Genomic DNA, 27423 nt, shown 5'->3' with positions numbered 1-27423 from the left:
ATCCAGGTATGGATATATTTGAATGCCCTGCATTCTGCAGTGGGCGATAACTGGAGCTAGGCACTTTTTGAATACTCAGGGAGCTGTGGAAAGCCCAAATGGCAATGTAGAAAATTGAAAATGCAAAGAACCCACTGAAAAATGTAGGAATTTCCTGTAGCTGGGGTGAATAGGGATATGAAGATAGGTATCCTTCAGACCCAGGGATACCATGAAAGCTAGCTGGAGAATGAGGGGTAGGAGATGACGTAAGGTGAGCATTTTGAAGGTAGGCACCTTGAGAAAAAGATTGAGGACCAACAAATCCAGAATTGGTCTGCAAGGAACATCTTTTCTTGGGACCAAAAACATCCTGGAGTAAAATCCCTCATCTGTCTGATCTAGAGTCATTCTCTCTATGGTGCCTTGAGCTAGCAGCTGATCCAGAATTGGAGGGAGGAGATGAAGCTGACTTGGAGGGGGTTGAGGTATCCCCTGGAAAGGAGGAACTATCCACTAAGTCATAAAATAACCTTTTTTAATGATGGAGAGGAGAGACACCTCTGATGTGATTTTCCATCAGTAGGGTAGGGGAAAGGGTAAGGCAGAGGGACAGGGAGGTGGATGTGGGTAAAGGGTTTGAGTCTCAGTTGAGGGGCTCTGTCAGGGTCAGGCTGTCTCTGAAAGGGAGTAGGGGCAGAAGAAGATGGTCTAGGAGTAGAGTGTTTCCCTAGATTGTCTCTATCCCTTAGCCTGTGGGGCAGTAGACTGAGATGACTGCCTAACAAAGGTGGTCCTTTCAGGGTAGTTCCTTTGGTACCTAGGAATAGGTGAAACTTCCAAATGTTTTAGATTTTGAAGCTCCTTGCCCTTTTCTTGAAGGCATTTTAGGAGCTTTGCAGAAGCTGCCCCAAAAAGGGTCTTATTATCCAGTGGTGCATCCAGCAATTTGGTTTGTACATCCATGGGAAGTGGCTGAGTCTCTCCCCGGAGTATCTTCTCAGGACAGAACCTGGGCTGCAGATCTGGAAGATGCTTCTACCACATCATAAATGCACTTGGAGTGCCTGGTCACCTGAGAGGCAGTAGGAGAGCTGAGTGGAGAGCTGTGACTTAGCAGGAGACTCTGGCACATCTCGTATAAGTGCAGAGGCTTTGGATAGAGTGTCTAAAACAAATCTAGCCATGTATGTTTGATAATTTAGGGCTTGGACAGCTAGTGTGGAAGTATAGACTTTCTTTGCTAGCTTATTAATAAATTTGCTGTCCTTATCTGTGGGAAACAGGGTAGTGGAAGGCAGCTGTCTGGATGATTTGTCTGCTGACACAGCTATGACAGCTGGGTCTGCAGGGGGGTTCCTGAACAAGAACTGTGTATCCTGAGGAACTTTACAAAACCGATCTGGACGTTTGGAAACAGGGGCTGAGAATCAGGGGCCTGAGATGCAGCCAGAAAGGCATTGTGAAAGGCTGGAAGTAGTGGAGTGACTGCAGAAGGGGAGGGCTGGTCCTTCTGTAGTAGTATAAAATACAGTTTAGTTTCTGAAACATCTGAGGCCTGCCACTGGAAATTTTCTCATAACAGAAATGGTGTCTCCAAAGGAGAAATCTTCCCCTGGATTTTCAGGGCTAATAGTGTCCTCCTTCTCAGGAGTAATGAAGTCTTTGGGAAATTAAATTTGGTAACAATAAGCAAGTTATTCATCAGAAGAGGATAACTCCTCCTCTGAATCCTCCAAGGCTTGCACAGGTGTGGGGTCTGGTTGGTGCACCTGAGACTGGAGGGCCTGGAAAGCTCTGAAAAGATTTTGGGAAAAGGCTTCCCATCCAGGAACTGGTTCTGTTTTTCTGTTTTACTTTTTGTTTCCTCTTAAGAGGAGTAGAAGGATGTGTAGGTTTGGTAGCGGACACCTGGGTGGATGGAAAGGCAGAAGTAGGCCCCTCTCATGCCATGAGTCATGGTTCCCCCTCGCCATCAGGGGCTGATGGCTGATCAACCTCAGCAGATGTACTCTGAGTTTCCGCCAAACTGACTTCCACCATGGTTCCTGGTTCTACATGTGAAACAGATGTCCGATGGGACCCTGGGCTAACATCTACCTCGAGAGTCTCACTGGTCTCCTGAGGTGCAGCATGGCCTAACTTTTTTGGCCTTCTTCTGAAGTGGCTCCTTGGAGGTAACTTCCCCACCTTCCATGCCTAATGCCAAAGACCAAAATCTCTGGCTTTCTAAGTAAAGCTTTTAAGGCAGCCAGATGGCTGCGTAGCATTTTAGGCACAAAAAATATGCAGACATTGCAAGATGTACGGTCGTGGCCTTCACCTACACAAAACAAGCACTGTTCAGGAGTGTCCTGATATGGAATTTGACTTCCACAAGCACACTTCCCCTTCCTAGCTGACATGTACGTTTGAAAAACTAGAAAAAAGGTAAACAAAAAACCCCCAAAGGGTACTTATCTGTATCGGATCCCGGAGCTGGAGATCAGAAGTACACAGATCATTGCGGCACAAAAGTTCTGAAATGGGTACGTGCAGACGTCACATATAGCAGACGTTAGTTTATGGCTCTGACAGGCAACGTTGCATGTACCCCTACTCCTAAGACTTTGGTATACTGGCCGGATGTCTGGTGCTGCAGCCAGCGACCACCTTACAGTTATGAATACTGCAACATGAGAACAGAAGGACATCTAAGGAAATAATTATTTCCAGCTGGGGCATAGGCTCTGAATTGCCTAGACATAGTAAAAGCAAAGTTTAATGCTACTAGCTGCCAAAATGCAATGATTAGAAAATGGAAATTAAATATAGACCAATTGTAATTGAAACCCTGAACACTGTAAAGCAGATGAAAGAAACAGAGGTCAGACCCTTAGAAAAAGTAAAGAGCCAACAGATTACATAGAAGTAAATGGAACATTTGCAACAATACATGTAAATAATGTTCAGGAGTTGGGTTTAAGGAAAGGAAAGAATTGAACAAACAATTTATGGAATGTTAGAGTGAATGCTAACTGTGAAAAAGGAAATGTGTACATTGCATGAAAAAATGTTACTATGGCTCGTTTTCTTTTTTATTAATGTAAATGTACTTGTTTTACTGTTTTAGTTATAACTTATTACGAAGAGTGTACATAGAGGCAGATGTGGCTCTGGAAAAGATAAAGGTTCAGCCAAAAGAACTCCAGTCAGCAAGGTGAATAGGTGTTTTTTTCTAGACACTATACAAGTAAGGGGGTCCAAAACAAACTGTGCCAATGAAATAATTTCCCTTGCTTCAAAAGAAAATACTTTAAAGGACAGAAAGAAGCACATAAGCAGACTAGTAGAATTGGTAGAAGACTGGATTGGAAACAGATGCCAGCACTTCAAGGCAAAGAATGGAACAAAGTCCAACACCTAAATGAATTTACTGAACACAGTAAGAAAAAAAATATTAGTCCCACTATGAGTTGTTCAAAATACTGGGAAAACTGAAAAACATGAATATTGTTTTTTTTTTTTTTTTACAGTAAGTTGGGATATGAACCAGAAAAGTACAGTTTTGTACCTACCATAAATGTAGATGTTCGAAGATCCACATTGCTGCAGTCCTTACATATGGGGTAGTCCGCTGTCCTCGGTCGGCCCGAATACCAAAGTATTAGGCTGACGTCAGTCATGGGCGCTCAGATCTGACATCAGAGCGTCAGGGTATAAAAGCGCATGACCAACGTCATATCCTCAGTCTTTTCTTGCCCCAGATGTCAGAAGGCCCTAAAAAGAAAGGCCACAGCCCAAAAACAGGATACCTCCCAAAAACAAGCCCAACAAGAACCATCACCCAAACCATATAACCATGCCAAACTACAGAGGGGAAGGAGGGAGGGTAAATTGGACTGCAGCAATGTGGATCTTCGAACATCTACATTTATGGTAGGTACAAAACTGTACTATGTTCTTCATCTCACATTGCTGCAGTCCTTACATATGGGTAGAATCCCAAAGCAGAGGTAAAGGGAGGATGGCAAAATCATAAAGCATTAGGGGCTGCTAAAATGCCCTGTAATATAGCAGTGGCAAATCCAGCCCTAGACTTAGAATAAAGAGGAAGGTGGTAATGCTTGGAAAAGTATGTACTGAACTCCAAGTGGCTGCTTCCAAAATATCTTTTGTAGCTACCCCTTAGAAAGGCAGTAGAAGTGGCAGTAGCTCTAGTGGAATGAGGTCTGATTCCAGCCGGAATCTCCTTACCATGATGGGAATAACAGAAAGAAATACAAAACCCAATCCATTTAGAAATAGTTTGTTTTGAAACAGGTTTTCCCTGAGAACCCAAAGCAAAAGAAACAAACAACCGCTGAGACTGCCTGAACCCCTTGGTTCTGCTCAAATAATAACGTAACTGCCTGTGAATATCCAAAGTATGCAAAATCTTCTCCCCTTTATTTTGGGGGTTTGCATAAAAAGTAGGCAAATGAATAGATTGGTTCAAGGCCACACTAGAAACCACTTTAGGCATAAAGGAAGGATTAGTACGCAAAGATACCCTATCCTTATGAAAAATCAGGAAAGGTTCCACTGCCATAAGGGCCTGTAATTCAGAAACCCTTCTTGCAGAGGTAATGGCCAACAAAAAAGCAGTCTTCCATGATAAATACTTTAACTCGGCCATAGCTGCAGGCTCAAAAGGTTGTAGAGTAAGCTTTTCCAACACAAAATTGAGATCCCAAGCAGGAGTAGGAGCTCTACGTGGGGGTCTTGTGTTCTTTGCCCCTCTAAGAAATTGCTTAAACAAAGGATGGGAAAATAAAGGAGGGTCACAGTCATAGTGAGCAGAAATGGCTGCAGCATGAACCTTTATCGAGGAGAAAGACAAACCCTTGTCCAATAACTCAGTAAGATATTGAAGAGAAACACTTAAATCAGGCTTGGAAACATCAAAGTCCTTCGCTTTGCTCCAAAGAAAAAATCTCCTCCATTTATCAGCGTAAACTTTCCTTGTACTAGGCCTTCTGGCCTCCAAAATAACATCCAAAACTTGTTGTGGAAGCTGAGACCCTCCAGGGTCTAAAACAGAATATGCCAGGCTGTGAGGTGCAGAGACTGAATCTTGACATTGAGGAAGTGATTGCCCTCCTGAGACAAAAGATGCGGAATCAAAGGCAGAGGCCATGGAGGCTCCCGTACCAAACTCCTCAGTAGTGGGTACCAGTGCTGTCGAGGCCAATCCGGCGCTATCAGAATCATGGATGGCTCGTCTTTTCTGGCCTTCAGGAGTACCTTGGGAATGAGAGGCAGAGGTGGAAAGGCATAGCCATGAAGATTGCTCCAACTGAATGATAGAGCATCCACCTTCCAAGCTGTGGGATGAAACCTTTTTGTGCAAAACTTTGGCAACTGGTAATTTAGTGGAGAAGCGAACAGATCTATGTCTGGAGTCCCCCATAACACTGTCAACTTTTGAAACACATGAGGATCCAGTTTCCACTCGTGAGGATCCACAATTTGTCTGCTCAACACATCCGCTAAGGAGTTCTGTGCTCCTGGTAGAAACCTTGCCTGAAGATTGAGGTGTAAACTGAGAGCAGTCTCCCACAAAATCATCGCTTGCCTGCAAAGAGGGTACAAATGGGTTCCCCCTTGCTTGTTGATGTACCACATGACAGTAGTGTTGTCTGTTTGAATCAACACCTGTCCTGGGTGAAGTAAATCCTTGAAAGCCATCAATGCAAATTGGACTGCTAACATCTCCTTCAAGTTGATATGCAAATGTTGAAGTCTGACAGGCCATGTGTCTTGCACCCATTTTCCATTGAGGTGTGCTCCCCAAGCCTTGTCCGAGGCATCTGTCGTTAGAATCTGACTCGCCTCTGGTCGGGTCACAGAGTCCCTTGTTTAGGTGACATTCCTGAGCCCACCACAAAAATTCTTTCTGAATGCAAGGTATTATCTGAATGACAGTGTCTAGATCTTGGCAGTGTTGTGTCCAAACATTTTTGAGATACCATTGAAGCTTCCTCATATGCAGTTTGGCATTGGGAAGCACCAGAATACAAGATGCCATGAACCCCAAGGCTTGAAGGACTGTCTTTGCAGTCAGCCTGGACTGTAGAGACATTTGATGGAAATAAAGAGAAAGGCTTCTTTGTTTGTCCGGGGTCAAAAAGGCCATCTGGGAAGCTGTATTCAGTCTCACACCCAGAAAGCACATGTCCTGAGAGGGTACTAGACTGGACTTTGTTTCGTTCACAGAATACCCTAGGCATCTTAACACTACCATCACATACTGTAGATGATGCAGAAGTTTGTCCTTGTGTTGTGCAATAATCAGGCAATCGTCCAAATAAGGATAAATCTGTATTCCTCTTAACCTGAAAAGGCTATCACTGGAGCCAGAACCTTTGTGAACACTCTGGGCGCAGTAGATAAGCCAAAGGGCAATGCAGAGAACTGATAATGTAAATTTCCAGCCCGAAACGCAGGTACCTCCTGCAACTGGGCCTGATAGGAACATGAAGATAAGCCTCTTTGAGATCCAGAGTTACCATCCAGTGATCTTTTCCCAACAGAGGTAAAAGCTGTTGTAACATCAGCATTTTGAACTTTGGAATGTCCAGATAAGTGTTGAGGATAGATAAATCCAAAATTGGTCTCCACGTGTTCCCTTTCTTTGGTACTAGAAACAGGCGAGAATAAAATCCTAGTCCCACTTCTGACAGAGGAACTGGCTGTATAGCTCCTATTTGAAGAAGTAAAGAAATCTGCTTGTGAGCCTCTATCCTTTGCCGAGGAGGAACGTCTGGCATGCCTTTGAAAGGAGGCAATGTATGGAAATAGAACTTGTAGCCTCGGTGTATAATGTCCAATACCCATTTGTCCTGGGTGACTAAAAGCCAGTTTTGCTTGAAGAGTGCTAACCTTCCTCCCAAAGGAGCTGCCAGGGAAGAAGAATCTGGCAGCTGGAAATGCAGGTCATTGGGCCTGTTTACGAAAGGACTGGCCCCTGCCCTCACCTGCAGATTGTGCAGGTGAACTCAAAGTTCTAGGCCTGAATGTACCGTGAGCTCTGCCCCTGCCACGTCTAGATCTACCCCTAGACTGAGAATCAGAAGAAGGGTAGGTCCACCCCTTAGTAGGCCAATTTCTACTAAACTTTGGAGGTTGCACCTGCAAAAAATCTTTAACAGTCTGCATGGACTTAGCCTTGTCTTCCATTTTCTTCAAAACCGACTCCACAGGGGGACCAAACAAAACTTCAGACTGTAAAGGGGCATCCAGAATTCTAGTTTTAACATGCTCGGACAAATTCTGATCCTTAAGCCAGGCGTGCCTACAAAGAACTGAACCAGTGGCAGCCACCCTAGAAGAGGCCTGTACAGCATCAAAACCACACTGCAAAGAATGCTTACCCACCTGTTCAGAGACATGGACTAAATCTTGCAATTCTTTACACTCTATGCCCTCTGCCAAAGCATCCACTTTAGCTTTTAGCTGAGAAAGGAGGAAATTCTGATATTTCAACATATGAAACTGGCAATTTAAAGCCCTCATTGCTAAAGTAGAAGAGGTATACACCTTCTTACCCCATCTAGCCAAAGCTCTAGCTTCCTTATCTAGAGGAACTGGATTCTTTACAACAGAAGCTCTAACACCCTTAGACCCTTGACTAATAGTTTCTGGGTCCGCCCTAGGACTCTTATACAGATATTTATGAGCCTCAGGCACCCTGTAATACCTGTCTGGTTTAACCGGCGCAGGAGGCAAAGAATCTGGATTAAGGGAAGCCTCCGAGAAAACATCCTGAACAACATCCAAAACAGGAGGTATAGCCAAGGGTCTATGCTGTGGTAAAAACAAGAATTCCCTAAGCCTCTTCCGTGAATCAGAGAAATCCTGTCCTTCCCACTTAAAATGCTCCCTCATGGAATGCAGAGTTTCTGAAAAAGAAAAATCCTCTGGAGGAGAAGCAGAAGGAGTGGAATCCTCTGCATCAGAGTCCGAATAAGGGGGAAAATCTTGAATATCTTCAGCAGAAGAGTCTGAGTCATCTGAGGCCTGATCCAAACTTTCCAACTCTGGCTCCACCCTGGGCCTCTTATCAGGAGGGGGCATAGAACCTCTAATTAAAGTAATCAAATCTTCTGCCATTTTAAGCATGTGCTTTTTAGGCACAGACCCTGAAGTACCTGGAGGGACACCAGAGGAAGGCAAAACAGACCTGCCCTTAGAAGAAGCCTTAGGAATAGTAGCAGAAGGCCTAACCACCTTAGGCATAGAAGGGAGAACAGTAACCTGAGAGGCCCCTTCAGCGTGACCCGACTCCTGAGAGGCCACATCCTGTAAAATCAAAGTTTCCCCCTGAGACTCAACAGAAACTTCAGCCGGATCCACCTGCTTCGCAGTAGTTTCTGCAGGACCGGCGTCCGAAACGGACGAATCAACCTGTCTAGGTTTCAAGGATTTGTCTTTGCGCTTCTTCGTGGAAGCGGGCGTCGGAGGATCCGACGGCATAATATAATTACACCGCTTACCAAAGACTAACCTAGCACAATCTAACCTTCTTTTTATAGTGCGCTTATTAAACCTAGCACAAAACCGACACCCGACTACGTGGTCCGTCCCAAACAAGGAATGCAAAGAGAGTGATAATCCCTATGCGGTATCTGTTTCCCACAAGAAATACAATTATTCACTTTTTCTGACATCCGGAATTAACAGAGGCAAGAAAAAACAAAAATATTCCCCAACGGGGTACTTAGCCCAACTTGGTTTCGGTCTGAAACTCAGAATTCGAAAATTTCAGAACGCCGAACAGCACTTGCAACGCTGCTTCTGCATCGGACCATGCGGCAAAAAAGACTGAGGATATGACGTCGGTCATGCGCTTTTATACCCTGATGCTCTGATTGTCAGATCTGAGCGCCCATGACCGACGTCAGCCTAATACTTTGGTATTCGGGCCGACCGAGGACAGCGGACTACCCCATATGTAAGGACTGCAGGAATGTGAGATGAACAACATCTAGTACAGAGAGCAGAAAGACTCCTCAGAACATAAATAAAATGAAACTGGTAAACAGTGGAGGGGAGTGGGAGATAGAGCATCATCCCCACTGTGTGCTGTTTATTTCAAAATGTGGAGGAAAAGGAAGATGAAGCATATGCATCTCATGTTGCTGTGGCTGCCCATGAAGGAATCAAACGGAGAGAACACAGAAGTTTTTCATGTATATATTTTGTGTTAAATGGGTTAGCATTACTGTTAAATGGATAGAAGTAGCAAAAAGTTATGTTCCTCAATGCTAGGGGTAAACGCAGAAGTACAGTAATGCATAGTATGTATGGTGAAATAACTGAGTGGCAGACTACTTGATTAACAGTAAGCTATTAAAAAGTAAAACAGATCAACACCTACACTGCACCATGAGAGGGAAAGACGATAAATAAGAGGGTAAAGTTAAACAATGTAGAGATTCTGAAGCTGCAGGGAACAGGGCTGGATTACAACTGTGTATGGAGTTGCTTGCATACACATTTAATTTGACTTCTTGACATGCACAATTTTAAAATAATACACTAGAGAATGTGGATTTAATCAAGAGCAATATTTTTTTTTTTGCATTTCTTTAATGTAAACACGTTAAATAAAGGAAAAACTGGGACTGCATTACTAGCAATGTTTTTGCAGAATGCAGGTGCCTGGCTGGTCTGAATGGAAAATGATATCAGCTGAACTGATGTATTCAATAAAAGGAAAAAGATATGTTCAGAAACTGCACCCTGACCTTCCTCGGTGGATCTATTGGAGGGACAGCAATTTACTCTCAGAAATGCACTGCAAGCTAATTTTGAGAGAATTGAAGATGGTTAAAAAAAATGAGAGAAATAAATTCAGAAGAAAAGAAAGTGTTGAAACTGAATATCCTTTTCCCCATCAGCTTTAACTTTAGAATACACTAAACAAAGTAAAAAAAATCATTCTTCTTCAGTAAAGCTAGAAAATACATTTTCCAAGAGATATTTTTTTAATAAGAGGCTAAATGAATATATGCAGTAAGTTAGTAATCTACGCTCAGAAAGGAAGTGCATTACTATTAAAAAACAACCATAATATACTTATGTGCAAACCTTGGCAAAACGCATCTCAGCATAACCGTTCCCTATTTTTATGGTAGATGCCAGTGCAAATGGCCCATACTGTGAAGCTGAGACTTTTGGAGTGCAGGGATTTTGTTTTTTTAAACTGTATACAGTTCTTCCGTTAATCTATTTTAAATGGATTTGGGGAAGTGTATAGATAAATGAACAGTTTGAAAAAAAAAAAAAAAGTGTGACAAGCTCAAACAGATGAAATACAAGCTCAAACAGATGAAATTATAAAAATATATATGCACAAATGATGCACATCACCAGTAAACAACTTTAAAATATCAGAATGTCTGTCAATTTTTATATGGTATGTAAATGACCTTGAGGGCACACACAAAGCAGAAAGTACTGTAATAGCAAATGTAGGCTGCACATTTTCATTTTGCAGGAGATGCATTGTTAGAAATTAATATACGGGTTTCATAAAAAGGTTTTTAATGTGAATATTTGGCAGAAATTTAGGGACAAAGGAAAACAGATGCTGATAGGAAGAGGTGTTCAGATTGTGGTAGAAGAGGAAAGACAATACAGAAGATCCTATGGCAGTGAAGAGGAAGAGACAATACAGAAGATCCTATGGCAGTGAAGGGATACTGTACAGAAGGGATACTGTACAGAAGGGGTTTACCTTATCTGCATTATATTCTCCCCTAAAACTGCAGTTAGACGGCTCAAAAGAATTTTAGAAGAAATTAGTTTTTAGAAGGGACCTTTACTTCTAGCTGGTGACTGGAATTTAGTGTGGCAGTGAAGCTGTGTCAGGAAGTCCTACAATTTATTTATTTATTTATTTCCAGTTTGATTACCGGGGAAGTCCACTGGGCCAGAACGTACCCATTTTCAGTGGAGGCCCGGGGAGAAAAGCTCCAAAAGCAAAGCAAATACAATCTAAGTTACATAGTGTAAAAGCTAGTAATAAAATATATACATTTGGAATAACATTACATTGAATACAGTTGGTACAAAAGCAAATACACGAAGTATACTTCAAAAAAACATCATTCAGGAAGGTAGATACAATAGATTTAGTAGTTTCCTTCAAGTAGCAGGTTTGACTGTATGAGAAGAAGGTCTAAGGTTACATGCTATTTACAATATTTACATATGAGGAGTAGAGAGAGAGAGAAAGTACATAAACTGAGAGTAGAATGTAGTTTGATCAAGCAGTGATCGAGAGAGAAAAGAGAAGAAAAGAAGATAGTATTAGGGTAGAGTAAAGAGAAAGGATGTAGAGGGTTCAAGGGGAATTTATTTAGATTTATGTAGGATGTAAGCAGGTGCACTTATGTTTAGAGGATAAGTAAGAGAAAAGTTGGATTTTGAAGGCTTCAGTGTTAGATGTTGTTCTAAGAGAAGAAGGGAGAGAGTTCCATTTCCTGCCAAGAGAGTAGGAGAGAAGGAGTTGGCCAGCAGGGCGATTGGGTTTGTGGATGGTGATTAAATTTTGGTGTTCAGATCTTACGAGATCTGTTTGGGGTGTATGGCGGAAGGATGTTACAAGGTAAAGTAAATACAGAAAATAGTATTTCAGAATATTTGCAATGGAAGATGTTAGTACAGTGAAAGCAGTTCAGAGGGAGTGGCAACTACTGGAGGTTAGGGTTTGCTGCACAGTGGATAGTGTACATGATACAGTGCTGTGGCTAGTGTATATGATACAGTGCACAGCACTGCACCTTGGAGGTTAGCACATATGTTGAAGCACACATTATACATATATATATATATATATATATATCTCACAGGAATGGTACTGCATACTACCACTTTGGTGGTATGTGTGCCAGATCTGCAAAGGAGAGAAGTTTAACAAAAACTACCCTTACCACAGCAAGATATGACTGCATGGTAATTTAGACATGGACAGCATGAGGCTAGGTGGTGAAGACAAATTCACAGGCTGTCGGGACAGACGTGGTTCCTAGCAATGGGTAAAAGAGAATGGAACATGACTTGCCTCATGGTTACCTGAATAACCATCCCTCTTGCTCCCTATACTATCTGCTCAATACCAAGGACAAGCAAAATGGATTAAAACATCTTCCACCACCCCTAAAAATGTTTACCCTGGCTTTGAGATAAAGAAATTACAGCAATAAAAATTTCCTGGCATTGGAAGAGGAGGACCCAAAGATGACTGAGTTACAATGTTACCTCTAGTAAACAGGTAAGCCATGTTTGTCTGCGCCAAAAGGAAGCAATCAGAATCAAGTGAATATATTCTTTTGCTGCCTTCTCCAGGACTATTTAAAGAAATAATAGGAAATTAACAGTTCTCATTGGGAGCTGTGAGCTACATTCCAACATTCGGTTAAATGAACATTCTTTGAGGCAGCAAACAAGTATCTAAGTTGCAGAACCCATATTCTGGTTAACTTTAGCATAACTTGAGGAGGCAACCAACATATTCATGATCCAGACTAACTGCCTCTGTCTGTCATTAGAATGTACATATGTCTAAAGCTGGAGGTTCAAAGCCTACCATTTCTCATGTTTGAACAGGTTTGACATTTCCATGCTACTCTGCAAAGATGGCGCAACTTACATTACATGTACCATTTTACTACTGAGAAGTCTATTTTTGGCTATAAAACTGTTGCAGGAAGACATTCTGAACGCACGCAGTGTATAGTGTATCAGTATTTTTAAAGTTAATGCACATCTTCATTTGAAGAGCGTTCCAGCCAAAAACCAAAACATTGGGCATTACAGAAATGCTAGTTTAAAACGGTATGAAAGATTTCAGATGTTTGAATTCCTCATGCTCAACCACCAGCTCAGCTCGCTGCCTGAAAGCAGTAGATAAGGAGAAGAAACATTCAGCTAATGGATCTGCATCTAATCTCATTGTCCAGAGTTAAAGATATTTGCAACTGTGCCAAAGAGTACTAACCAGGAGAGTGCTGGCTAACATACAATTAAGTTTCAGAAACTTCTTCAAACAAATTTTGGCAATCAATTGGTTAATAATTGCATAACTGGAGAAATGCGAATGAGAAATGCATTCTGATGACTATTTTGTTTTATTCATTTGTTAACCAGAGAAGTGAACTGGTCTACATGTATCCTTTTCAGACATAACCACGCCCACAAGGCCAGAAGTGAGTGCAATACATATGGACAGTTCAAAAACCTAACTAAGCAGAAAGTTTTTGAGAGGTGGAAGGAAACTATAATACCCAGAGAAAACCCACAGAGATAAGTGGATAACATGCAAAACCTAAAGGTTAGTCCTGCACTCTGGACCCTGAGGATGTAAGGAAGAGATCTTCACAACTTAGCCAATATGCTGATCTGTTGCACTATCACAAATTAACCTAGTACAACTTCCAGGAAAAAAAATGTATTCCAACACAAACTCTTGAGGCTCTCCGGCTGTTCATTAACTTCAAACCTTCACGAAACAGGTGTCCAGATAATGGAATGTGCTTACCCTTTCGTCTAAAAGGCAGGGTAGTTGGGCAAGCAAGACATTTAACAAAACTTGTTGGAGCAGTACCTAAACTAAACAGTGGGATTACAGACTCCAAAAGTGATGGCTGTCCACTTTGAATCTCAAAATCTTTTATTGAATGGAAAGATGGGAATTTGCACCAAATATTGTTGGGTCCAAAGACCACACCTAAGCAGTATGAAACAAGGAACAAAACAGGTAGCAATGAAAGAAAAAAAATTAAACCAACACTACCCTATAAGAAGGGGGGGGGCTAAAACTCCTTTTTATGTTTTGTTTTCTCAGCAGCAAGATGAAAATTAAACGCAACTCCATTTGACTAACACTAGAAGTACTCCGCATACTAAAAATGATGGCAGAGTTGTAAAGGTTTTGCCCTTGGTAAAAGATTAACACATTTTGCAATGTATTCAACACCTCCCTGAACCATACATCTCAAATGTACCTAATTTTGAGGCAAACAGTTGGAACATCAACTTCAAATTCAAGCCAGGAATCTCTCTGAAGAAAAAATAAATGAATTTGTCCACTGCATGTCATGTGGTTCAAGTGATAGAATGGACAAAGGCAGCCATATGGCCCTCTCACTAGAAGGATACCCAATCCAACGGCAGCAGTCACTGAGAAATCAGCAGCCTTCAGAGACGTACTGAGCCCAATATAACTGTAAACTCTCTTCTGATCTCTTACCATGTGTCTGCCTGATCCAGATCAAATGTTTCCACAATAAAGGCTCCATGAACCCTTGCACCTTTTTGTGTGTCCACCTGTTGGTGCCACCACTGCAAGGCTGTGTGCAGAAGATATTACAGCTTCAAATGACAGTGGCAAAGTGGCAAAGGTTAAAACGACCCAGATTTCAACTGGCAATGGCAGATGCTACAAATCACATTTACTAATGCATACAACATATTGGGTTTCTAAGGCAAAAGAAGCACAGCAAATAGTTGCAATTTGCCATTTAGGGGTCAGACTGGAATTTTAATGCCAAACAAAATGTCTAGGTAAACCACATCTACAAAAGCACTTTACTGATGTACTAACAGTTCTAAGGAGATGCAAACCAGTATAAGTGACATCTGTAGAAGAGGACCACTTCTTAAACCCAACTGAAGGAGATGGATGCATACTACGGAAGATTGAGGCAATACTTTCACAAAAATAAATGCCTACATCTGCTTCACTGGGTGTAAAATACAGTACAGAAGCATAATTCCACACAATTACTTCTTAATATTTATCCAATTTTTCTCCTCCTAAGACGCCTGCTGGCTTCAAACAAAATCTGTATGCAAATGTCATCAGTGCTCCAGACACTCCACACAGCATTCTTACCTTCACCTACTGGTGATGGATCTGGTCCAGTTTTTTCAAAGTTTATAACAACCCCACTTTGAACCTTCTGTACCAGTGACTCCAGACACTGGTTCACCATTCTCTGAGTACGAACACAGTATGAGCGACCTGTACAAATATGGGTGAGAGGAACAGGAGTGGAGAAAGAGTAATAAAAAAAATGAAGACCCTCAACTAAGAAAAAAAAGGCAGCTGCAAATTCCTGAAGATATATTTGCTAAACAATAATGAATGGAAATACAGTTCTTTCAAAAATTACTGTTACAGCAGATCTTTAAAACACAGCCATACAAGGCAGGTATCACATGACAGTTAATTAACTCTCTACTAAGATTTTCACTCTGAAGACTGGTTCTGGAATGATTAACAAGCACAGCTGACAGAAAGCAGTTCACGTCCCCTTTTTAATTCTACCTTTTCAAGTCGGGAAAAACAGCAATTCCTCAAAGAGAAACTGAAAAGCACTTAAAGATGTGTTCTATAACTTTAGAAATCAAAGGCGGACACACAAGTCAAAATTTTACATTAAAAAGGAAAAGAATGGGAATGAGGTGGATGGGACATTATCACCCCCATACTGCACCAAACAAAATGTGCTGTCAACATAGTACTTGTGGCTGTTTTTATTTCGTGGCATATTAAACTGAGTGAATTTAAACTCCCGGAGTTTCCTTCTTGTTCCTGGATACTTATTGAAATTACCAAACAAAATTTAGTAGGCTGTACTCTTTCAATTATAAAGTCACATGAAGGAAACTGGCAGCGAGACTATCCTAAAAGTAATCAAAAAGAAAAAAAAACTATAATAAACATACCAGAGGTATGTCTGTCCATTAGTTGGTTGAAAAATAGGTTCATGGAGTAGCACACATTTATGAACCTAACCAGCACTAGGGTCTTTTAAGCCTAGCCATGTATCCCAAATATCTGACAAGTTCTAGTACCCTTCGTAAGTGTAAGCAGGAGCTTGGGAGATTAAACATTTACAAGTAAGGGCCTGGGAGATTAACCATTTACAGTTTGCCTATGTCCATTAGCAATGCTGCAGACCACACCCCAGCAGCCTATCCCATCAACAAGCCACAGATTTTTCTTATTAACACTGTCCCAGCCCTAACTTTCATCCATAATGCCATCAAATAGTAGGCCTGATGCCCATAATGGAATACCAAACTAGAATGGAAAGACTATTATGGCCTGGAGGGAGGTTACTTTTTGGATATATGCATGCAACTTGCTCTACAAGAGCAATCTGAAACAATGCCTTACGCAGAGCAGACTGCAAATGTTACTTCAGCTGCCTTTTTTTTTTTTAATGTCTTCCCACTGTGCTTGGTGATACTTTACCTTCTTTTAATGCCATCTCCAGAAACACAGATGTCTTAGGGTTTATGCTTTACACATACAATGCCAGCTATGACAAATGATACATTTGTGCCATGGACAGCATCTGGTCCCCAGCAGTGAGGCAGTCCCAAACCTTCTAACTGGAGAAAGGCAATATTAGTCTCCAGTTGTAAAACGCCTGCCCCCCCCCCCCCAACTAAAGCTGGGTTATCATTGTCGCATTACTTTCTTCCACTACTGGGCCAAGGACGTGAAAATGCTGCATTACAGCAAATACTATAAAAGCTGACTTGTAATGTCAGAATAAGCAATAAATAGAGAAGTATACATCTTAACACTATGAAGAGATGAGGCAGAATTCTGAGCCTGACAACACATGGATACAATTTTATCTACAACTCCAAAAGCAGATTTGTCAAGTGGGTCAGTCAAAAAATCAAGCAGGGACAGTGAGATGAAAGATTACTCTACTTGAACTATGCAGAACTGGTGAGATCAAGGATTCCTCTTGCCAAGCAACATATTAAAGTATCTGTCCTGCAGAAATACCTGATTGGGTTTGTAAATCGGCTTCAGGCAATGGTTCTTAAGCTGAAAAGTACAAACCCAATCTACTCATTTACCAACAAAGTACAGTTGTGTACACCTACCATAAATGTAGATGTTAGAGTGTCTTCACTGTTGCAGTCATAACTGTAGGGTGCTCCTGCCGGCAGGCAGCCCGAGGTCGGCCAGAATCCCAAAGTCTGGGTCCGGCGTCGGCTGTACAAGCTAGTACCCTGACGTCGGTACACTCTGGTACATAGTCCTCAGCCGACGCCATCTTCTCCAGCCTTTCTTGCCCTAGATGTCAGAAGTCCTCAATAAAACAAAAATGAATCCAATAAGGAAACACAAATACACCACAAAAGAGAAAAAAAGAGGGGATAGGAGGGAGGGAAACACCGACTGCAACAGTGAAGACACTCTAACATCTACATTTATGGTAGGTGTACACAACTGTACTATGTTCTTCGTGTTTCACTGTTGCAGTCATAACTGTAGGGTGGAATCCCAAAGCAGTGAAAAAGGGGAGGAGACTTTAGACAGAAGAAGGGGAGACAAGAATACCCTGCAAAACAGCAGAGGCGAAGCCTGCCCTGGTCTTAGAATACAGTGGGAGATTGTGGTGCTTGGAAAAAGTATGCACAGAACTCCAAGTGGCAGCTTCCACGATATCCTTGGTAGGAACTCCTCTGAGGAAAGCTGTAGAAGTGGCAGCTGCTCTAGTAGAATGACTTCTAATGGTACCTGGAAACTGTTTCCCATGATGAGTGTAACAAAATCTGATTCCATAAGCAATCCATTTGGAAAAAGTCTGTTTAGAAATAGGTTTTCCAAGAGAACTGGAGGCAAAAGAAACAAACAATTGAGTAGACTTTCTGAACTCTTTAGTCTTGTCCGGGTAAAATCGTAACTGCCTGTGTACATCCAATGAATGCAAAATCCTTTCCCCTTTATTTTGAGGATTAGGAAAGAAAGTAGGAAGGTGAATTGTCTGATTTAAAGCCACTTTCGAAATCACCTTAGGCATGAAAGTAGGATTGGTCCTCAAGGATACTCTGTCCTGATGGAAAATAAGGTATGGTTCCACAGCCATGAGAGCTTGCAACTCTGAGACCCTTCTGGCAGAAGTCAATGCCAATAAAAGAACAGTCTTCCAAGATAAAAACTTAATATCTGAAGATGCAGCAGGCTCAAAAGGAGGCAAAGTAAGCTTTTCTAAAACATAATTAAGATCCCAGGCAGGAACAGGGGGGGTCCTGGGACGCCATAAATTTTTAGCCCCTCTCAACAATTGTCTCACCAAAGGATGAGAAAAAACAGGAGGGTCAGAATTGAAATGAGCAGAAATAGCAGAAGCATGAATCTTAATGGAAGAAAAGGAAAGTCCTTTAGATAAAAGATCCGAAAGGTAAAGCAAAATAGAAGAGAGATCAGGTACCAGAGGATCTGAGCCTCGGTCCTGCATCCAAATACAAAACCTCTTCCATTTAGAGGCATAGGATTTCCTAGTGCTAGGCCGTCTAGCTTCCAGAAGAACATCCAAAACTTGTTTGGGAAGACTAGAGGAAATCAAACTCCTTTGAAGAGCCAAGCTGCCAGGCAAAGGGTCTTGAGATTGGAATGTAGTAACTGACCCTGATGCTGGGACAGAAGAGAAGGGTTCAGAGGAGAATCCAAGGAGGCTCCAAGAACAGGTGCTTTAAAGTTGGATACCAAAACTGTCGAGGCCAATTTGGAGCAATCAAGATGAGGAACTTGGGCTTGTCCTGTTTTATCTTCAGTAATACCCGAGGTAGTAGAGGAAGAGGTATGAAGGCATATCCTGAAAGGCTTCTCCAGCTGAAGGACAGGGCATCCACTTTCCAAGCTGTTTTGTGGAAGGACCTGGTGCAAAAGCGAGGCAGCTGGTGATTGAGATGGGATGCAAACAGATCTATCTGGGGACATCCCCAAACTGCAGTAATCCTGTTGAATAAGTTGGTGTCTAGCATCCATTCGTGAGGATCTGAAATGTTTCTGCTCAGGCTGTCTGCTAAGAGATTCTGTTCCCTGGAATGAATTGAGCCTGGAGATGTAGATTCAAATTTAGAGCTGTGTCCCATAAGGCCATAGCTAGTCTGCAAAGGGGGTACGAATGAGAACCCCCTTGCTTGTTGATGTACCACATGACCGTGGTGTTGTCTGTGCGAATTAGCAGAGGCCCTGGTTGCAAAAGGTTCTTGAAGGCTAGAAGAGCATTTTGTACTGCCAACATTTCCTTCAGATTGATGTGCCAGTGAAGATGGTCCTTTGTCCAGGTTCCCTGCTGGCAATTGCCTAGAAAGTGTGCTCCCCAAGCATAATCCGAGGCGTCCGTGGTCAGGATTTGAGTAGGTTGAGGTAGACGAAAAGGCTTTCCTTCATTTAAAACACATGCCCTGGACCACCAGACGAACTCCCTCTGGAGACAGGGGATCAGAGGAATCAGAATATCCAGATCGTGGTAATGTTGTGACCATACACTTTTCAGATACCATTGAAGCTTTCTCATATGAAGCCTTGCATTTGGAATCAACAGAATGCAGGAAGCCATGTAGCCCAGAGTCTGCAGGAATTTCCTTGCAGTGAGCTGAGATAGAGTTGCCAAGGTGTTGAAAATAGAAGCCAGCTGTGTTTGTTTTTCTGGAGTGAGGAAGGCCCTTTGTAAGGTTGTATTTAAGAGGGCTCCCAAGAATACCATTTGTTGAGAAGGGATCAAATGTGACTTTTTTGTGTTCACTGAGAATCCCAGTAGGAAGAGAAGACGTTGAACAAAGTCCAGATGTTGAAGTAGAAGATCTTTGCTGTCTGCCTGAATAAGGCAGTCGTCCAAGTAGGGGTAAATCTGGATCCCCTGAAGTCTGCAATAAGCCACTACTGGTGCCAGGCACTTGGTAAAGACTCTGGGCGCAGTAGATAAACCAAAGGGCAGTACAGAGAATTGAAAGTGCCTCGAACCTGCCTTGAACCCAAGGAATTTCCTGCGTTCCTGCCTGATGGGAATGTGTAAGTAGGCTTCCTTTAAGTCCAATGTCACCATCCAGGCGTCCTGAGATAGCATTGGAATTAGTTGCTGCAGAGTAAGCATCTTGAATTTTGGACTTTCCAAAAAGGTGTTTACCACAGAAATGTCCAGAATAGGTCTCCATGAGTTTTGTTTTCTTGGAACCAGAAACAGTCTTGAATAAAAAGGAACAGGCTCTATGGCTCTCATGGCCAGAAGAGCATCCACTTGATTTAAGGCCTCTGACCATTGATGTTTTGGCAGATCTGGCCAACCGTAAGCCCTTGGCAAAGTATGAAAGTGGAATTTGTTTAAAATCACGTCCAATACCCATCTGTCCTGGGTAATATGAGTCCAATTTCTGTAAAAAAGAGACAGTTTTCCTCTGAGAGGGGCATCCAGGTGAAGGGGTCCTGCAGCCCAACTTAGAGAGTCATTGAGTTTGCTTTCTTAGAGATTGGGATCTGTCTTCTCCCCTTCTAGGTGAAGAAGCAGTCCATTGTCTAGATCTGTAAGAGGCCTGACCTTGGCCACGACCTCTGGAGCGTCTATATCTTCCCCTTTGAGGCCTGTCAGACGTGGGAAAGGACCAATTTTTAGAGGGCCAATTCCTGGAAAATCTAGGAGGCTGAACTTGCAAGAAATCTTTTACAGTCTGCATAGATTTTGCCTTTTCTTACATCTTTTTAATAACTTCCTCAGCCTTAGATCCAAAAAGAACATCATGCTGAACAGGGGCATCTAACAACTTAGCCTTAACCTGTTCAGGTAAACTTTGTTCACGGAGCCAGGCATGTCTCCTGATAACAGTACCAGAGGCTGCAGCCCTGCAAGAAGCATCCAAAGCATCAAAACCACAATGTAAACTATGTTTGTTCACTTGTTCAGTAGAATGCAAAACATCCTGAAGTTCCTTATCCTCTGCACATGCAGGAAGGGAAGCAAGCTTTTGCTTTAAAACAGACAAAAAAAATTGCTGATACTTAAAACATATGAAACTGGCAATTTAAAGCCCTTACAGACAGGGTAGCAGAAGTATATACCTTTTTTCCCCACCTGTCTAAAGCACGAGAATCCTTCTCAGAGGGAATAGGATTTTTAGAAGAAGCAACCTTAGCAGCCTTAGAGCCCTGAGAAATAGATTCAGGATCCACAGAAGGGTTCTTAAATAAGAATAAATGAGAGTCAGGAACCCTATAAAATCTATCAGGCTTAGAAGGAGCAGGAGGCATGGAATCAGGATTCAAATTAGCCTCAGAAAAAGCATCATCTACAATGTCCAAAACAGGAGGGATAGCTAAAGGCCTATGCTGAGGAAGAAGAAATTCTCTAAGCCTCTTCTTGGAAGCAGAATACTCCTGACCTTCCCAATGAAAATGTTCCCTCATCTCATGCAAGGTTTCCCCAAGAGAGAAATCTTCAGGCGGAGAGGCCGAGGGTAAGGAGTCCTCAGCATCCGAATCCTCATAAGGAGGAAAAGAATAGTCCTGATCTGAGGAAGAGACAGAGGATACAGAAGCCTGGTCAGAGGAATCCAGAGGAACATCCTGTCGAGGCCTTTTCTCAGGAGGGCGGTGAGAACCCCTAATCATTGTAAGTAAATCTTCAGCCATCTTTAATAATTGCTTCTGTGTCCTGGGAGTAGATTCAGAAGCAGCTTGCGCAGGAACTTTAGACTTAACAGGAGTCTTTGTCTTTGCCTTTGAAATAGTGATGAGAGTAGGCCTCAAAACCCCCTCAGAAGCCGGTACCTGCACAGCGGTTCCGGACCCATCTGAGGGAGCGACATCCGAAGGTCCTGCAGCAGTTAAAATAGTAGGCCTTGATGGCTCCCCATGGGAGTCCTTATCAGCCATCGGTTCAGAAGTGGCGGACGACAGGGGCTGCAAAAGCGCCTCACTGACGACAGCCGAACCGGACGCTGGCTCCAGCTGCAACGAGTCCTGTTTGGACCTCGGAGGCCTGTCTTTGTCTTTGCGCTTCTTTTGAATTCTGGTAGTGTCCGACGACATTCTATAATTGAAGCGTCTGCCAAAATAATTTAGAGCCCAATCGTACCTGCGCTTGATAGTATGAGAGTTGAACCTGGCACAGAACCGACAACAAGAAACGTCGTGGTCAGGGCCTAAGCAAGGTAGACAGTAAGAGTGGAAATCTTTATGAGGTATTTGTTTCCCACACATTATACAATTAACTTTTTCTGACATCGGAGGAACAAGAAAAAGATTCCCCAACGGGGTACTTAGCTTTGAGAAGAGAAGTAAGAACTTCGGACCGACAACAACAAAATACGCTGTTCGAACATAGACAACCAACGACTTGCGAGCTGCTTTCCACCGCACGGCAAGAAAGACTGGAGAAGATGGCGTCGGCTGAGGACTATGTACCAGAGCGTACTGATGTCAGGGTACTAGCTTGTACAGCCGACGCCGGACCCAGACTTTGGGATTCTGGCCGACCTCGGGCTGCCTGCCGGCAGGAGCACCCTACAGTTATGACTGCAACAGTGAAACACGAAGAACATCTACACGTACATTAAAATGTCTGGCAAAATGCCTAGAGCACATGCATCATGGTAAAGCTGCAAAAGTTACAGCAATTCCAGACAGTCTCCCTCTCCAGTCCTGTCCAAGCATTCCATGACGATGTATGTATTTACACATTCCCATCTGCTACACAACTCCAAACACACTTGATAACATGGAGATTATCTCCTTATTTTCTTGTTAGGTAGACTATTAGACAACAAATCAGAGTGTAAAGAAATTACCCTAGAGCAAAGCTTAGTCAAAATTACCTTGCTGCTAAAAAGTCCATCCCAAGTGACACTTTCTGACAGTATCCCCTACTCACTAGCTCACGGGGGGGCAGCACTGATCCTGAAGTAATTGTGCACTCCTATGAATGATTATTCACCACACTCACTCTAGACAGAAGATCCAAACTCTGGCCACCACCCAACCTGAATCAGCTTGGGTACCAGGACCATCTAGATGGAGAAGAATCAAGAGTATCTCAATCCAGGTTGCATTTCCCTCTCAAAGAATCCAGTGTTTCTGATCAAACCAAAGTACAACCTTCCATCTCAACAGTTGTCTTTTCCCTTATTCAAATGCCTTTTCACATGAAGTCTTTGCTTATGGACCCTACTGTGCAGTGTTTCTGTAATGCCAATACAATCAAGTTCAATACTTCAGGCTTGAGTGATGTCGTACACATGGCAGAAGAAAAATCTTGTCATTTGAGTGCAGCCATTTCTGCATATTATTTCTTATGGGACACCCTCTCAACTCTGTTTAACAGCAATTAAGCATTACTTAATTGGGTAGCAACTTACCATAACTGTAAATGTTAACAGTATGTTCATTCTTGCAGTAATGACACTTAAAAACTGCAGCTTCTGAATGCCCAAAGGCTGCCCCAACTTCCACAGCTTACCACCATTCTCCCTGGTGGTCAGACAGACATCCCCCCCCCCCAGACAACAGAAAGTACAGTTTTGTACCTACCATAAATGTAGATGTTAGAGTGCTAATACAGCTGCAGTCATAACAGATGGGTTCTCCTGCCGTCAGGCGGGTCCTCAGTCGGCCGAATTCCAAAGTCTAGGTCCGGCGTCGGTTGTCGTCGCTTCTTCCCTGACGTCAGTGCGACAGGGGTATAAAGGAACCAGCCGATGCCATTTTCTTCAGTTTTTCTTGCCCCAGATGTCAGGTGCCCCCAGAAGGAAGGCAATACATAAATTTGTGTAATCATGCAGTGCAATATAATCAAAATACAGTAGTTGCAAGCAAATACATCATAAATGAATACCCCAATCAGGTTGTATGAGGATGTGTTAGCCTATAGGCCTGTCCCAAGAGGGGAAGGAGGGAGGGAAACCTGGACTGCAGCTGTATTAGCACTCGAACATCTACATTTATGGTAGGTACAAAACTGTACTATGTTCATCGTACATACAGCTGCAGTCATAACAGATGGGTAGAATACCAAAGCTAAGAAAGGGGTGGTAGGCACTTAGGTGGAATTAGGAGCAGCCAAAATGCCCTGCAAGACTGCAGTGGCAAAGCCTGCTCTAGATTTTGAGTATAATGGTAAGTTGTAGTGCTTGGAGAAGGTATGCACAGAACTCCAAGTGGCTGCTTCCAAAATATCCTTGGTAGGAACTCCTCTGAGGAATGTTGCAGAGGTGGCTGTGGCCCTGGTGGAATGAGTCCTAATGCCTGTAGGAACAGTTTTGCCATGAAAGGAATAGCAAAAGCGTATGCAGTGGGCTATCCATTTTGAGATTGTCTGTTTGGAAATTGGCTTCCCTTGAGCTCCTACCGCATAGGCCACAAAGAGCTGTTCTGATTTTCTGAAAGGCTTTGTTCTGTCCAAATAAGAACGCAGTTGTCTGTGGATGTCCAAGGAATGTAGTAATCTCTCCCCTTTGTTTTGAGGATTAGGATAAAAAGTAGGTAAATGTATGGCCTGATTTAAAGCTACCCTGGATACCACTTTAGGCATAAAGGACGGGTTGGTTCGTAAGGAAACTCTGTCCTAATGGAAGATGATAAAAGGTTGGACGGCCATGAGAGCCTGTAGTTCTGAAACTCTATGAGCTGAGGTGATAGCCAGAAGGAAAGCTGTTTTCCAGGACAAATATTGAAAATCTGATGAGGCAAGCTGGCTCAAAGGGAGGCAAGGTCAGTTTTTCCAGCATGAAATTAAGATCCCAAGCAGGTATTAGTTGTTTTCTTGGAGGCCTTAAATCCTTAGCCCCTCTGAGGAACTGCTTTAGGAGAGGGTGGGAGAATAAAGGTGGATCAGTGTTGTATTCTGCAGAAATGGCTGATGCATGGATTTTGATGGAGGAGAAAGAAAGTCCACTGCTTAGCAGTTCAGCCAGATATTGTAGTATTTGGGGTAAATTCAGTTTTCCAAGATCCTGGCTCTTTTTCTCATTCCAGACACAAAAACGTTTCCATTTTGCGGAATAAGCTTTTCTAGTTGATGGCCTTCTGGCCTCAAAAATGACATCCTGCACCTCCTTGGAGAGTAGGGCCTTTTGTGATGCTAAGGAATCTTCCATGCGGCTAGATTGAGCGTTTTTAGCTGGCTGTGAAGAGTTTTGAAACTGTGCTGAGTCAGAAGAAGAGGCATTAGAGGTAGGGTCCATGGTGGGGAATGCGTCAGGCTCCTCAGGAGTGGGTACCAGTGTTGCCTTAGCCAGTCGGGAGCAATGAGGATCATCTTTGGTCTGTCTGCTTTGGTCTTTAATAGAACTTTGGGCAGCAGAGGAAGAGGAGGGAAGGCATAAACTGTCATTGATGTCCAACTGAAGGAAAGAGCGTCCACTCTCCAGGCCTTTGGATGGAAGATCCTTGAGCAGAATTTTGACAATTGATGATTCTTGTGGGAGGCAAAGAAATCTATGTCTGGCCTTCCCATTTTTGTATTATTTCTGTAAAAACTTTTGGATGTAATTTCCATTCCTGTGGATCTGTCATATTCCTGCTTAGGTTGTCTGCCAGCGTGTTTTCCTTGCCTGGCAAGTACTGTGCTTGTAGTTCCACCTATAAGTCCATGGCCATGTTCCAAAGTGACATGGCCAGTCTGCATAGGGGATAAGAATGTGTTCCTCCCTGTTTGTTTATGTACCGCATAACTGTGGTGTTGTCCGTTCTTATCAATAGTTGACCTGGTTGTAGAAGGTCCTTGAAAGCTATAATAGCATTTATTACTGCTAGCATTTCTTTTTGATTGATGTGAAGGTGCTTTTCTTTTTGGGACCATTTGCCCTGAATGCACCGGTCTGTCATGTGCGCCCCCCAGGCGTAGTCCGAGGCGTCTGTTGTGATGACTTGATTTGCATGAGGCTTGCTGAATGGAAGACCTGTGTTCGTTTGACATGCTTGAGCCCACCACAGAAATTCCTTTTGCAGACATGGGATTAGTGGTATTATTGTTTCCAAACTGTGGCTATGTTGAGACCGTATGTTTTTCAGGTACCATTGTAGTTTTCTCATATGCAGCTTTGCACATGGGATTAGCAAGATGCCATGAATCCCAGAGCCTGCAGGATTTTCCTTGCAGTCAGCCTGGTGCAATTTGCCAGTGTTCTGAAGTATTGAATTAATTGCCCCTGCTTCTCTGGCGTGAGTAGGCCATCTGGGTGTTTGTGTCCAAATTGGCACCCAGGAAAATTATCTTCCGAGAGGGTATTAGCCTTGATTTCTCTTTGTTGACTGTGTATCCCAGAGAGTTTAATAACATTATTACATATGCCAGATGTTTCAGAAGAATGTGCTTGCTGTCCGCTTGGATCAGGCAGTCGTCCAAATAAGGGTATATTTGTATCCCTTGAAGTCTGCAGTAGGCAATTACTGATGCCAGGCATTTTGTGAATACTCTGGGTGCAGTAGATAAGCCAAAGGGCAATGCAGAGAATTGATAATGGGTTGAACCTGCAAGAAATCTGAGGTATCTTCTGCAATTTTGTCTGATTGGGACATGCAGGTATGCCTCCTTAAGGTCCAATGTTACCAGCCAAGACTCCTTGCCCAGCATGGGAAGAAGTTGCTGTAGAGTGAGCATCTTGAATTTTGGTACGAGTAGAAATGTGTTTAGGATGGATAGATCCAAAAATAGGTCTCCAATCTTTTCCCTTCCTTGGCACCAGAAACAGCCTGGAATAAAAACCTTGACCTTGTTCGTGTGTAGGTACCACTTGAATAGCTTTCATGTTTATGAGATCTGAAATTTGCCTTTGTGCCTCTGCCCTTTGATTGTGTGGCAGATTTGGCATGCCTCTCATTTTTGGAAGGGTATGAAAATGGAATTTGTAGCCTCTGTTTATAATGTCCAGGATCCATTTGTCCTTTGTGACAACATTCCAATTTTTTGAAAATAGTGCCAGCTTTCCTCCTAAGGGGGCTGCCATTTGAGACCTGGTTGGCATGCAAAGGGAAAAATCATTGGGTTTGCTTTCTGAAGGATTGCGAGTTGTCCTCACCACCTCTTTGTGTAGGAGCTTGCCATTGTCTGCCTCTATACGATCCTTGTGATTGTCCTCTGCCCCTCGGGCGCCTGTATCTGCCTCTTTGGGGTCTGTCTGTGGCAGGAAAGGACCAGTTTTTGGAAGGCCAATTTCTACTAAAACGTGAGGGTTGAACCTGCAGAAATTCTTTCACAGTTTGCATTGATTTAGTCTTTTCCTCCATTTTCCGTAATACTTCCTCAGCATTAGCCCCAAATAGTACATCCTTTTGAAGAGGGGAGTCTAGTAATTTAGCTTTGACATGATCAGGCAAGGCTTGTTCCTTGAGCCAGGCATGCCTACGTATGACTGAGCCTGTAACAGCAGCTCTACATGAGGCCTCTAGAGCATCAAAACCACATTGTAAGGTATGTTTACCCACTTGTTCTGCACTATGCATCAAATCCTGCAACTCCTTCAATTCTGGTTGTTCAGGTTGTGACATTTTACTTTTCAATTGTGATAACAAAAACTGTTGGTATTTTAGCATATGAAACTGACAGTTTAAGGCCCTCATGGATAAGGTAGCTGAGGTATATACCTTTTTTCCCCACCTTTCTAAGG

At 42.8% G+C, this 27423-nt stretch overlaps 1 protein-coding gene across 1 annotated transcript in view; it reads right to left on the bottom strand.

Annotated features, from left to right (window-relative positions):
- Nucleotides 1–27423, bottom strand: part of LOC122789874 (integrator complex subunit 6-like) — a 753279-nt gene that overhangs the window by 74621 nt on the left and 651235 nt on the right. The window contains exon 6 of the mRNA XM_044057307.1: nucleotides 14903–15031. Within this exon, the coding sequence (XP_043913242.1) occupies nucleotides 14903–15031 (129 nt within the window). The remainder of the gene's footprint in view (nucleotides 1–14902; nucleotides 15032–27423) is intronic.

This window comes from Protopterus annectens, chromosome 15.part0, assembly GCF_019279795.1.
Source record: "Protopterus annectens isolate FY-2018-M chromosome 15.part0, PAN1.0, whole genome shotgun sequence".
Classification (NCBI taxonomy): domain Eukaryota; kingdom Metazoa; phylum Chordata; order Ceratodontiformes; family Protopteridae; genus Protopterus; species Protopterus annectens.
This window is presented reverse-complemented; position numbering and strand designations above follow the sequence as displayed.